The sequence below is a fragment of the Ixodes scapularis genome, unplaced genomic scaffold (genome assembly GCF_016920785.2).
Source record: "Ixodes scapularis isolate PalLabHiFi unplaced genomic scaffold, ASM1692078v2 PGA_scaffold12__126_contigs__length_90152505, whole genome shotgun sequence".
Classification (NCBI taxonomy): Eukaryota; Metazoa; Arthropoda; class Arachnida; order Ixodida; family Ixodidae; genus Ixodes; species Ixodes scapularis.
Genome location: NW_024609838.1, coordinates 14795100 through 14808701, shown reverse-complemented (window position 1 = coordinate 14808701; position 13602 = coordinate 14795100). Strand labels below are relative to the sequence as shown.

At 45.0% G+C, this 13602-nt stretch overlaps 2 protein-coding genes across 3 annotated transcripts; one reads left to right on the top strand and one right to left on the bottom strand.

Moving 5' to 3' along the window:
• Positions 1-119: 119 nt before the first annotated feature.
• On the bottom strand, positions 120-7579 carry LOC8034979 (U1 small nuclear ribonucleoprotein C). Of its 2 annotated transcripts, none has more exons than XM_029982108.3 (6): positions 7517-7579; positions 7226-7268; positions 4838-4946; positions 4304-4396; positions 2802-2939; positions 120-342 (listed from the first exon to the last, which is right to left on the bottom strand). In XM_029982108.3, exons 1-6 carry the CDS (start codon positions 7522-7524, stop codon positions 245-247), a joined length of 489 nt encoding a protein of 162 aa, XP_029837968.2. In that variant the 5' UTR covers positions 7525-7579; the 3' UTR covers positions 120-244. The 2 variants fall into 2 exon arrangements, with proteins under 2 accessions (XP_029837968.2, XP_029837967.2); XM_029982107.3 differs by having other exon boundaries at positions 7226-7271; positions 7517-7566.
• Positions 7580-7834: 255 nt separating this feature from the next.
• On the top strand, positions 7835-13234 carry LOC8034978 (transmembrane emp24 domain-containing protein 5). Its single transcript, XM_029985224.4, has 4 exons — positions 7835-8079; positions 8890-9011; positions 10980-11166; positions 11861-13234. The coding sequence occupies exons 1-4, from the start codon at positions 7870-7872 to the stop codon at positions 12095-12097; spliced, it is 756 nt and encodes a 251-aa protein (XP_029841084.3). The 5' UTR covers positions 7835-7869; the 3' UTR covers positions 12098-13234.
• Positions 13235-13602: the final 368 nt, after the last annotated feature.

Here is a 13602-nt window from a genome sequence, read left to right as displayed (position 1 = left end):
AACCATAGCCTAGAAATACCTCTAAACAAGAAATAAAATAAAATATATAGTGGAGAAGAAAAGCTTTTTTACTCCAGTTTTGACCTGGCAGAGATGAGATGACACCAATTCCAGGCAAATTGCAGAGGATGACACTTCAATTTTATTAACAGGTTCTCCCCTCGATGATGCGATGCAGAAACGGCTGGTGAAGTCTTATGTACACGAGGCGGCTGAGCAGTCCACAGAGTTCCGTAGGCGTTAATCACTTCTTCTGGTTGACTGCCACCAGGGGTGGCCTCATGGGGCCAGGTCCCATGGGCCCCATCATAGGCCCCATGGGGCCCATCGGTGGTCGCATGCCTGAAATCGGAGGACAGACAATCAGCACAGATCGGACACAACAAACGCGAGAAAAGTATGAAGGGTGCTATTAATTTTTCAACCTCCGATGAAAAGGGCACAAAAGAAAAAAGTGATGAACAATCTTTTAATTGTTTGTTTAGGGTACGATGTGCAGCAGTCACCATATTCCTGAGGTCACCCAGATGAAGGTGTCGGTAAAAAAAAAAAAAAAGAAACAACAACAAAGTTTGAGCTTTTGTAAGAGGAAAGACGACTAGACCTTTAAAGAGATACTGTGTTTCCCATACGGGAGGCATCATTGCTCTCCGCTTTAGTGACGATGCCTCCCGCACGAGAGGCGAAAAGGTAAGCCGTTTTTCTCATTACTTATGTCACGTCAAATCGGTGCCTAGAAACTGAAGCTTTCACGAACAATGGCAGCAGTAGTACGATACACATAGACTAATGCAACCTAAGATCCGCACTAGATCTCCATCCTTGATAGCACTTCTGCGTTGGCTACAAGCGACCTTGTAAGGACCTTTGCGTCCGGATAGATGCAAAGGTCCTTGCACTTGGAGTGTACATAAACTCATAAGGATGTGATGGAGGCAGCAGCTTTTCCTGGTGATCTTATTTTACAAGAGAAGCTACTGCTTCCATATAGTCCCATACTTTCTGGTTTATAAGTTGTGGTTTTTTCAAACACCTTTCTTGGTGCATTTTATACAACAATGCGACTTGTGTTTTTTTTAGATGCGGAGCATCTCTTGCTCGGGCTATGTCCCGCGGCGTCGTAGTCCGCACTCACACTACGCATGCGCAACTCTCCTTGCTGCGCGTGCGTTCTCTCTCTCTCCAATAGCTGCGCTAAGTGCACGCAGCTACCAGCTGCGTGCACTTCGCGTGCGTTCGCTTCTACTCACACTGCGCGCGCAGGCGCAACTCTTGTCCTCTGGTTTCTTCTTCTTCAAGTTTGAATATAAGCAGCGGTAGCGCGCTGCGCGCGTTCAAGGGAAGGAAGTGGCCAAATGGGCAAACGCGTCTCAGCTCGGAGCGTGGAGCGAAAGCTTGCGGTGGGAACCTCCTGGGTTCGAGTCCCCGCCACCCCCGCCCGTTTCGATCTGGATGAGTTTCGTACCGGCACGCGTTCGCGTGATGACTACTGCGTGATGCATGTTAAGAATCCCAGGTTAGCGGTTGTACTGCACTGGCTAAATTTCTCATCTACAGCTAAGAGACTGATTACCCGTTGAGGCGCATCTCCATCAAGGCTGTATAAACATAAAGAGCAAACCAATTTCTGCGCGCGTTCAGTTCACCGCTGTTGACTCCACTTCACTTCGTTCTTCCGATGAAGTGTGATGGAACGATGCTCCGCATCACCCCATGGTTCTAATCGGGAAGATGGTGTAATTTTTTTTGTTTTGTCCACGGTGCGGCGTCATTTTTTTATGCGCCGCTTGCCGTCTCTTGTATACCACCGTAACTATGTAGTCCTAGGTGCTGTTGTCCCTTCCAGAAGGCACTGTTGTTGCCATACTTTTACGGTTTCCCCGAAGAGGCTCAATGTGGGTAGGCCAGACAGTGAGAATAAAGCTTTTACAGGTTGTGAAAGACTCTGCCCAATTCAACCTTCGTTCTGTGTTCTTTTGCCTCAGTCTGGTAACACTGAAAGGTAAGTGGACTGGTATACACACATCGCAGAACATTTTCTCGCATCTTTCATAGTTTTTGTTTGATGAGCAGTTTTTACCTGCCATGCTCCAACCGTGTCGCTACATGTAAAAGGAGAGATTGCGGCCAGCTGATCCATTACCAAAAGAAGTGTGTAGAGATTTACCAATCTGCCTGCATGTTGATGCTCGTGCCGTGCCCGTGACTTGGCCTAGGCTAGGCCTAGTGGTTCGAAGCTTGGTTCACGATAGTCTGTCAGGTTAAACTTTTGTTCGCTCAGCATGAGCAATCAAATAAAGCAGACTACCTTTTTGATTTTGCGCGTTTTACGTCCTTTTGCTGCGAAACATTAGACTGCCCTCGGCAGGCAGTGCTGTGCTTTGGACATTTGACGCAAGCCGAAACGTCAAAGTTGTTCCGCGTCAAATGGTATGTGTGAACAAGCTACCAATTGTGCAAAGCTCCAATTTCGCTATACCAATGTGCGTAAGAAAAAAAACAAAAAAAAACTGTTATAGCGTGTTAAGAGGTCCGACTTATATATAAACTTTTCCACAATGACAGCTCAATATAAGACAGTGAGACTTATAGTCCGGAAAGTATGGTACAGATATTTAATCTGGTGTAAAGACTTCTCTTTGTAAAGTGACTTTACTACCTGCATTTTGTGCTACGCAAGCGGCAGCAAACGTTACATTGTGAAACTATCGAAGTTGTGGAGTGAGGGCCTGCAACGAGCATTTGGAGGTGCGAACAGGCATCTTAATGAACATGTTTCGGAGCAGGAAAAAAGGAATCACCTGGCATCATCATGTTGGGGGGCATGGGTCCTGGGTGTCCCATCATGGGCATGGGTCCGGGCATGGGGCCCGGCATGGGCCCCGGCATCGGGCCCATGTGGGGGGGACCGACCAAAGGCATGCGCTGGGGAGGCCCCGCTGCACGTACAAGGAAGCAGTGAGCGACATCGTTCCGTGCGACTACAACCGTCGCAAGACCGGGGACGCCGCAGCATTAGAGAACCAGAGTGAAGAAAATTGAACACACGTGCACCGAAAGGGAACGAAAAGACACCCGGCATTTCGGCCGGATCTTCAGCTGGAGAGAAACAAGAAACACTTTTCACTTCTTCGTGCCAACCGTCAAACAGGACCACGGCCATAACAAATGGCACATTCTGTTAAGTGGAGGGCAATTTCATTTACATCATTTTCCAGTTTGTTTATATTGCAAATAAGTAAGGCCATGTTGTCCTCCCAATATAAAACAGGCTAAGGTTCTATAGTCAATTACAGGTCAAGAAGGTAGGAGAAGCTCCTCCCACAAGCGTGATGCGCCCGTTTCAAATCCCTCTGCAGTCGAAAGAAGAGTTAACTGGAAACGCTCCTTGTTCCGCTTCAATGGGTAGATACTGGCTACAGAGTGATGCCAACTTGTCTCCAATCCCACTTTTTAAGAAAGCAATTTTTGCATTCATCGGAGGGGGAACGGAGCCTCTGAAAGCAGCCTTTATATTTATCGGAGGGGGAACCTCATCCCCCAAAGTCGTATTTGTTTCCATAGGAGGGGCAAAACTCTAATCTCCCTCTCGTGGCTTCAACAATGCTCAGTCAAAGTCAAAAGATAAGGCAAATATGTACAGAAAGGCAAGACCCTCCTTGCACGTTGGCCGCGACGTCAGGAAAACGATGGGACGTTATTGGATGCGGAGGTGGCGGAGGGATATACGATTCCCTTTGAGGGGCATTTGCCGCTACCTTCTTAACCTGTAACTTACTATAGCTCTGCATTACTATGCTCAAAATGGAAGAGAATACGTAGGTCGAACCTGTTCACAGGCTCATCTGCCAACCTCTATTTTGATAGCAGTTACGAGAAATCTGGGAGTCTGGGGTTCCAGCTATCTATACATCATTTCACAATGAATTGGCAGTGAAACCAGGGCTATAAGCAAACACGTTGCCTTGAAATACCTCCTGGATGCACACGTAGAAGAGAACTTCCTCTAGAGCTGCAGTGCATGCCACTTCTAAGTTAATTTGAGTATCAGGTGCAGCTATTGGCACAGGCACTCAGACACAGCAGAATGTGTTTTCAGAGCCACCTCCTCATGCCAGAAGCAACCACCAAGAATGTTGCACCCAGATGCCCACAAAAGTTTCAAATGATGCCTAGAGAGTTTAAGAGGACGGCCGAGAACTTCTTTGCTGATGACGATGCGGCATTGCCAGAATCTATCCGTACACCTCAAAGTGAGCGCAGACCTATGATCATGCTTAAAACACATTGACAAGGTACTGACGTTGCAAAGCAGCAGGTGGGGGAATCATGGCTCCTGAAATTGGCTTGTTCTGGTACTGGCTTGACTGGATCTTCCCGGCCTTAAAAGCAGCCGCTGCAGGAAAAAAGAAGACGCTCAAAAAGGGCAATTTGAATTCGACGGCACTACCCAAAGCCTTCGTTCAAGAGTTCTAATGCGTCCAAGGGTAGGGGATCATCGAGCCGCAGGAACTAGCATTGATACTGGTAGGAAATAGCCATTGACTCAGAGTGTTGTATTTTGTTTAGTCAGCCTCGGCTTTAGGTGCTACTATCCTGTAACCCAACTCGGGGTGAAAGAGAGAAAAAATAAATCTGTGAAGAGATTGGCATATCATATGATATGCCAATCATATGATATGCCGATTAAACAACTATGGTCATATGACCATAATTGTTTAATAGAAGTTTAGGGAGTTAGGAGAGATCAAAGAATGAAGTGCATCTCGCTCAGACACAATGACACATTGGGTGCTCCAGAAAAGAGATGAAAAAAAAGGGCATTTTTGAGACTTACTTGTGGCATCTATGAGGTTTTGTGCTTGCTCCTCCATCCATTTTTGGTAATAGAATTTGACGTTTTCTTTATGTTTCCGTCCATTGCAATGCGTTTTACGCACCGATGGCTGCAAAGAAACGAGAATATGGTCGACATGAGCTCAGGGCAGGGTTGCGATTCGAATCTATGCGGACTTTTATCGGACTTCAAAGAGTAACCTCCAATACGGCTGGAAATATGCAAGCCATGTGAAGAAAAAAAATATGCAGACTACTTGGTATGTGAGATACGAAAAAAGAATAAGGGTTTTCTGCTCCATGCTACCACTTCTCTACATGGCTTCTATGCATGCACCTAAATGTATCACTTGTTGAGGTTCCCCCGATTGTAAAGTGTAGAGACGGTGAACAATATGATTTGGAAAAAAGTAATGCTCGTTTTGAGGACAGAGATTTAGCACTTGAGGGATGTTTGCCCCCAATACTAACACTAATTTAAATCCCACCTTTAACAACCTATTATTAACATAAAGACACCGACTTTACATAACATAGAAAACAATTTCACTAAAACGTTTCGTGTACGCTTCAGAGAGAGGGCCACTATTTCTGTTGCACGATAACGTGTCCCTTCAGATTAACCCCGATTCTAGCAGCTTTTGGTGAGCCCACATCTCCTAGGTCGTAGCGGCTATGAAGTCAAAAGAATGACCCATTGTGTAAGTAGTGTCCACAAGTTAAATTTTCAGGCGAGTCGCACTCTATGCATAGGTGAAGTCACCTATGCATCGCATGCGACTCGCCTGAAACCTGAACTTGTGGACACTACTTGGACATTGGGTCATTCTCTTGACTTCACGGCCAGAACGACCTAGGAGAGCTGGGGTCACTGAAAGTTGCTAGAATCATGATTAATCCAAAAAGACACGTCACTATGCAACAAAAATTGCGACTCTTTCCCCGAAACATACAAGAACTTTTTGATAAATAGAGCTGTGTCGAGATTAACTCTAGCACTGATGCTGTACCTACTGAAGATGCCTCCCGCATGGGAGGCAGAACGTTTATAGAAATTGTTTTTTTTTTTTGTTATGTAAAGTCGGTGTTTCTATCTTAATTGCGACGTCTCCCACCTTTTGGAGTAATTTTGCATTTACTTCACTAACCTCCTCGCCAATGCTTATATATCCTTTGTATTTTCCTGAAAATACATGTTTACAACCTAAAATGTTAGGAGGTGCAAGCTATGCAAGGATTTGTTTTCCCAATGTTTTCTCACAAAACATGACAGATTATGTGAATGACACATGTAAATGGTAACTTCTGGATGATACAACTTTTTTTCTGCATTAATAAGGAAACTTATTTTTCAATGTGTTGTAAATGATAAATTTTTATGAGCAGAGTAAGCACCAGATGTAAACTACCTGTAAAATTTTTTTTTTCTTCTTTTCAGCCGTAATTTGTTTTTGCCGTTTATAATCGAGAAAATACGGTGGCCGATTTAAACGCGGCGTTCTGGAGATGTGTACGCGACACTTCGCCAATCTGAGGCTGGCACTCGATCTACAGGGTGATTCAAGGAGAGGCCAGGCTCTTTAAATCAACCGCAAAATTTGGTTTCTTAACCTATCATGCTACGACTTTGAGCAGCGTTGCCCACAAATGGTGCATTTTTTTTTTTTTGTAAAATTTGGAAAGGGCGAATTTATCTGGGGAAAAAGTAAAGAAAGAAAAAGGCTTAGCTCCTATGGAAACGCAGCGACGCCACCGGTCTTCAAACAACACGGCACCGTTACGCACGGGAGACAAGAGATGGCGCAACGAACGCCGCCAACGAACGAGCATACGGCGCTGAGCCGCCGTTTTTAGCAGACAACCTTTTTGACTCAAATGCAGCGCGCATTCCGCAGGCGGCGACAGTCGCAGAAACAAAAACAGGCGCGGTAACAACAAGGAACTGCAGTTCCTTGTCTGCTAAAGAAGCCTGCTCTCGGCGTCGTATGCTTGTTCACTGGCTGCAGTTGGCGTCGCGACCGCTTGCGCCATCTCTTATCTCCTGTGCGAAACGGCGCCATGTTGTTTGAAGACCTGTGGCTTCGCTGCATTTCTATAGGAGCTAAGCCTTTTTCTTTCTTGACTTTTTCCTCAGGTAAATTCGCTCTTTGCAAATTATTAAAAAAAAAAACACAATTTGTGGGCAACGCTGCAGGAAGTCGTAGCGCAATAGGTTAAGAAACCAAATTTTGAGGGTCGATTTAAAGAGCCTGGCGTCTCCTTGAATCACCCTGTATTTATGCGGGACAACCAGCCGAATTAGGCGTGACAGCCGAAGCGTAACACTCATGACCGAAGCGGATCGGTGCCGGTGACGCCGAAGAAATGTAACAAGATCGTGAATACTTACGGAGTCGTGCGTGAGGTAAGTATCACAGTAGTCGCAGTAGTACCTACAACAAGTGCAAACAGGGAGAAAAAACATAGAAACATGCGTGACATAACAGCGCGGCTCAGTCTTTTCTAGGCCTACCCAACTCTCTTAGGACACGCGTAAAAAGCCCGTGCCTACGCCTGCCGCTTGTGGAACAAAAAGCGCGAGTGAATTAAAAAAAGAGTCAGGATCATTTAAACAATAGTTTCTGTTTAAGTTTGATACAAAAAGAAAGCAGATATTTGCAAATATGGGGTCAATGCTTACTTCGGCATCTTTCCTTTCCGATGAACCGAATGAACCACTCGTGACTGTCGACCCCCTAGCGGCTCCGAGATAAACGATAAAGAGCGACCCGCCCCATTGAGATTTTTTTAAATTCTATATATCATTATTGCTAAAAATTAAATGCACGCTAAAAATTTTTTTTTATAGAATACAAGGTAGTTTAATTTGGCGCACGTAAAATGATTTTTTTTTTGTTTATAGTTCATGGATTTATTTATTTTTCAACAAAGACGACGTCTGTCAACGCTGGTGACAATCCAACTTTTTTATAGCAAGTCGGATACAAATCCGTATCCAAATCGTTAATTATTTTTTTCTTTTACAACAACGCGATGGTTCGCGGTGTAGGGTCTTCTGCTCTTTCTGTTCTCCAAAGCGGCGCTCTCGCGCTCCTTTTTCTGGCGTGTGTTCTGTCCACCGCGCTGTCCAAAGATCCCTTCGACGAGGCCGAAAGCGAGTTGACGATCACCCTCCGAGCGGGAGCAATTGAATGTTTCCACCAACCTGCCAAGCCGGGCCAAGTCCTCGAAGTCGAGTATCAGGCAAGTGCCGCAAGCTGCTTTTGAGCTGGCGACTTCCGATTCGCTGCGATGAGGCGATGTATCATCTGTGTCGGTACATTGTTGCGCTGGCGACAACATGTGCCGGCCAACGCGCATGTACGACTCCTTTAAAAGATCACGTCACCGCTGCCGTGAATCTTCTCAAAGACTAGCAAGGCGCACCCGTGCCGTAGCGCCGGCTCACACAATGACCATGTCACCGAACATCTTGAGACACCTTACATAAATGGAACGCTGAATTATTATTTTCCAGATGTCTCCGCCAAGTTCAATGAAGGTACCCGTTTCTGCGCGCTCGCACGAAATGAATGGCAGGCTTCTTCCGAACTCACTGCCGTTGAGCTGAAGTTACTGCAAATCGAACTGGCGCGTTTGAAGTGATTGTTAATTAAAAATGTTCAATTAAAAAGTAATTGTAAATGAAAAAAGTGCTGGTTGCAGGTTCACATTAGATATGTGAAACAACTTAGCGAGGATCTCCCATAGTGGGAACAATTATGTGTCACCTAAACAGAGGAGCAGTATTCAATCTCGCAACATTGTAACCGCCTGGTTCAGTGGCCTGGTACCTATGGCCATAGGTTATGCATTCATCTTGATCAACACTGAATGCTACCTGTGGTGGCATTTCCCACCGAAAAATCACGTATGACCTTTATTTTCGTAGCGTAAACCAAGTTGCATAAGTTATGTGTAACAGGTGTTCTGTACATTGCTGCAAACTTATTCTAGCAAATGTGTTTCTGCGCTCGTTGCGACGTTCGGCGACACATTTCTTCTTTCCTAAAGGTGCTGGATTCCAACTTTGGCAACATGGAGGTAGGGCAGAAGCTTGACATCAACTTCTTCATGATGTCCCCGACCAAGCAGGAGCTGATCAAGGAATATGCACGCACCGACGCCGTACACAGGTCAGTGTCGCCCCACAGGTGTTGACTGGAATGATGACGGCAACTAGGGTGACTTCTGTAGTTACTAACAGGGTGAGAATGTAGTCTTCCAGTCGTGCTAACTCCGGCCCGAGCTTCCTGCCTTCAATAGCACTGCGCCGTTTTTTGAGCTTCGAGAGTGCATGCGCAGCCAAGGCACTGTGCAGGGCAACAAGCTGGAGGCATCTGAACGCCGGTTGTTCTCATTCTGTCGGTGACTGGAGTGGGCTATTTTATCAGCGTCCCCACTTCTTTGTGCCGCTCATAAGATCCTGTCTGTCGACCGTGAAAGGGTGTTTCGACTACGAGCGTCAATACAAAAGTGCTCATTAGAAAATGTAGCATGCAAACGCTTCCATATGCTTGCACAACTGAGTCACTGTATTACTTTTTTTTTTTTTTTTCTTTTTCCAATTCACACTGCCGTTTTTGTTTTGGAAGATGAATAGGCTTCAAAATTGCCTGTTTTATTTTTTTATTAAGAATTTGAATTTATTAAAGGAATAAGGATTTACGCGTCTTAGACCTTAAGGCTGGTTCAGACACTTGCTACCGCCTACGGCAGTGCCTTATAACTAGGCTGGGTACGTTCCGGCGTTTATTTATGTCAAAAACCGGCGGATGTTTTTTTGTGTTTATTTATTTCCAAAGTACCGGTGAATTTCGGTGAATTGTCTCGTGCAGACGCTTGAAACGGCTTTTATCGACGGAGAAAATCGCGAATAGAAACAAACGATCGAGACGAGAAACAGTTCAATTTTTGTTTACATCTGATTACACAATATTCTTCACACTTCATTACTCTAATATATGCATACATACACTCCAAGGCTCGCATCTTTCAGTGCTGCATGCTCCTTCCTGTTGACTGCGCATATTTCCGAGAGCGCACGCTCTACATTTGCACTAGACGCAGGAAGTCCCAAAATATCCAAAGAGCCTTGGGACAGTATTGGCCAGTCTGGCGAATGCAGCTTCTGGATGCGCTTCAACCCAAACATGAATGACGCTTCAAACCCCTCAACTAGGGTCCACAGAGAAAGAGGGCAATCTTCAGCGGGGCTATCTATACAAGGGCACAATGAGGACAAACTTTTGGGGACATAACCTGATGGTCAAAGTAATGAGCACTAACAGAAAAAAAGACGCTGCAAAGCGTCTTTTTTTTTTTAGTTTAAAGTTTTAAATGCCTTTAGTTTAATCTTTAGTTTAAAGAGTTTAAAGAGCTCGTACGTACGTACGTACGTACGCAAAGCCCGACGCCGCTCAAGCCGGGAACGGGCCCCTAAGAGCTGCGCTCTAAAAAAGATCTTGATTACTAAGAGAATTTAGAAAACCTAAACAATGTCTGTAAAGAAAAAATATGAACGAGTTTAAGGAATGTTTATACAAGACTTTTTCGGTGGAAAACAAAACTGCCGCGTGTACGAAAATATGCAAAAACCAGTGGTTTCCAGTTTTAACCAATCTTTTCTTTTTCGACCCCGGCGGATGTTTATCAGTCTTTTTCGGTTAAAACCGGAAAGTATACAGTCTACTTATATCCTTAAAATTTGTTACGACAAGAAGACACAGTGGTGCCATCATGACGTAGCAATAGAACAATTACCATACGTTTTCTCTTTTCACACACCTTTTTTTTTTTTTTACTTGTAAAACTTATGACAGCGTTATAAATGTCCGTTTCTCATACATAGTGCATACATATAATCTCGCAAATACCGCAGAACCTTCGCTCTAGTGAAATGCAGTTCCAGGTTCACCTCGTAGATGGAGCCAGCGTGCCCTCTTGCAGTAAGCAAATGCAAGAGTGTGAACGGGCCTTAAGTCACCCGGAGAGCTGAAGCTGCGTTAACTCCTGGTGCCATTTGTGAAGTGGCGAGCATTCTGGGACGCCAGGCTAGTTTTGTAGATGAAGCTGTTCCTCAGCGAGCACTTTTGCCATGCCAGGCACGAGGTGAAGGAGCACGGGGACCACGCCATCTGCTTCGACAACAGCCCCTCAATGGTGGCCAGCAGGACGGTGTACTTCGAGGTGTACGTGGACAACACCAACAGCGAAGAGGACGAGTGGGACCCCAAGGAGATACCATACTCACCAGAGCTCATCTACAACGACACTGTCAGCGACATCAAGGTGACTGCCCGGCATTTTTCGGTTTCCGCGCACCACTTCTTTCACCGAACGTGAAACATCTATAGGCGGCGGAGGGTAATCGTTGCGAGCCAAGAAAGGAAGAAAAGAAGTGCAACAATGATGGTTTTTTTGTAGAATTTGGCCGGTAATACACAATCTGCGTGAAGGAGAAAATAATGCTCCACTTATGTTGGCCCTACAGATAGTGTCACTATAAAAACGATGTGTTTTTGCAGCATTCTTCCTGGTTTGTGGTGGACATAGAAGTTTTTTTCTTTATCTATGGTGCGGCTTTTATTTTATTCTGAACTGTCTTTTTCTGACGCGATGGTGGGCACATCTTGGATTTCTTGTTTCTTTCCGCAAACTGGCCGAGCACTGGCGTCTGGCGATCGGCGTTCACATTCAAACAGTTAGTGGAAACCACTAAAATAAAGACGAAGCCACCTGGTTTTACGTCTACTTACTAACTGACACAGCAGTAGAATGTAGAGCTAACAATAGTGGGGTCGTTAGTTCGATTCCTCTTGGAGGCGCGAATTTTCTTCTTTCTTACCGCTCTTTTGTGCAGATGGTCCTCCGAAGTATGTGTTCGACATTCCATTACTATTTCCATGACGTCCTGTCGCCCTTTCGTCGGAAATCCCACCCGTTAGGTGCACTCTCTTTAAAAATATGGAACTTGGGCTTGCAGGCAACCATCAAGAAAGTGCACGAGAACATGGACAAGGTCAAGCACTTTCAGGACACCATGCGGGCGCACGAGGCCCGGGACCGCAACATCCAGGAGCACAACTTCATCCGCGTCAACCAGTTCTCCCTGCTGTTCATCGTGGTCATGCTGGGAGTGGGCGCCGTGCAGGTCATCATGGTGCGGAGCCTCTTCGAAGAGCGCAGTCGTCTGCGCAAGGTCTTCAAGTTCATGTCTTGACGGCTCTCTCTCCTCCGACACCCCCTTTCCCTCTTTTCCCTTTCCCAAAAGTCGTTGTGGTCGGCTTTTCCTTCTCGCCCACCTGCGTCTCGGATTTTAGCATCGGAACGCCGACCGACACACTCGCTTTCAAAGCTTGGCGTGCGTCGTTGCAGTGTCTTAAACGGAAATAGCGAGGCTGCTGGACTTATACGCTTCGTTTCGCTTAACGAGACGATAAAGGCTATGGGTACGGGCTCATAGACCACAGAAAAGATTCTTGTGTACAGCATGTCCCCCAAAAAAAGACTGGGTTTTTTTTTTTTCACCGCAAAAATGAACTGTGCATCGCCAAACGCTCGGCCTCCGACCAAATATGGCGCTGATGGTTTGAACCAGATACCAAAGTTTCAAAACTAAACATGATCTTATTCAAAAGCCATAAGCGATTTCTCTGAAAATTTCAATGAAGAAGTGGGGCTCATTTTTGGCAACTGGCACCATTCAGCTCGAAAACTTCGAGGACTTGCCCAGCCACTATTTTCCTATTGAAATGTTCTGATGATCATTTAAAACTTTTAAATAGGACAACATCTAGTTCTGAAACTTTGGCACCTGGTTCAAACCTTTAGTGCTATGTTTGGACAAAGAATGAGCGTTTGGCAATGCATAGTTTCTTTTCAAAGCACAAAAAAAAAAAACTGCAAAAATTTTTTTTTTTTTTTTTGGGGGGGGGGGGGGGGGGGGCATTATTATATATGCAGAGGGGGCATTATTTTATATCTTGAAAATTGCTTCAAAAGTCGTGTTGGCGTCCTTAGCCTTTATGTACCTTGTTAAAGCGAAACGGAGCGTAGCTGTGTTGTCGGAATAGACTAGAGTCACTTGGATTGTTGCAGCTTTGATGGTGCAGCGAGACTAAATTGTAATAAGAATTGCTTTTATGAGCTGCTTCACAAGTTCTTGAGAAAGTCGCTCAAGAGTGTGATTGACACTATTTTTTTTTGTTTCCTTTTGCACCTTGGTAAGGATGCCAAGGGCTCGCAATATACTTGCGTTGTTGTTCTTCAATTTGTGTGCTCAAAGTGCATTTCAGAAGGAGGACACAGTTGCTTCTTGTCAATGTGTGAAGACTTTGCTGCATTCATTTTTTTTTTTAACGGATTGCAGAGAAAGTTAGTCAAAGGAATTTGAAGGGCCTTGCGTCGGTGCAAACGCAAGAATTTAGAGTTACAGAAGAAAGAAACATCCAAACACTACCATATTTAGATACAATGAAATAGTCACACTCAGAATATTCCACCGAGGTGCATAGGAGCATGATTTATGGTAAAGCCCTTCTCTCAGTAACTTGTGAACATCTCTTGATGTTGATTTAAGCAGACGCCTAGGAAAGAAGAATGCACATAGCATTTTCCGATTTCAGAATTCTGGGAAGCTGTATTCGAACACGAGCCATTTTCTTTTTTAGTCTCAAACAATAGTGCCATAAAACCGCTGCAATAAAAAGAAAGCTACAGGTGCTG

Excerpts from the sequence above, each read along its gene's own strand:
- LOC8034979 (XM_029982107.3), bottom strand. Across the intron at positions 4,397-4,837 it reads AAACCTCATAGATGCCACAA|CGGCTGCTTTTAAGGCCGGG; the intron begins GTAAGTCTCAAA and ends TTTTTCCTGCAG. Across the intron at positions 343-2,801 it reads CCCCAACATGATGATGCCAG|GCATGCGACCACCGATGGGC; the intron begins GTGATTCCTTTT and ends CTCCGATTTCAG.
- LOC8034978 (XM_029985224.4), top strand. The coding sequence starts at position 7,870 with ATGGTTCGCGGTGTAGGGTCTTCTGCTCTTTCTGTTCTCCAAAGCGGC. Across the intron at positions 8,080-8,889 it reads TCCTCGAAGTCGAGTATCAG|GTGCTGGATTCCAACTTTGG; the intron begins GCAAGTGCCGCA and ends TCTTTCCTAAAG. Across the intron at positions 11,167-11,860 it reads ACACTGTCAGCGACATCAAG|GCAACCATCAAGAAAGTGCA; the intron begins GTGACTGCCCGG and ends TTGGGCTTGCAG.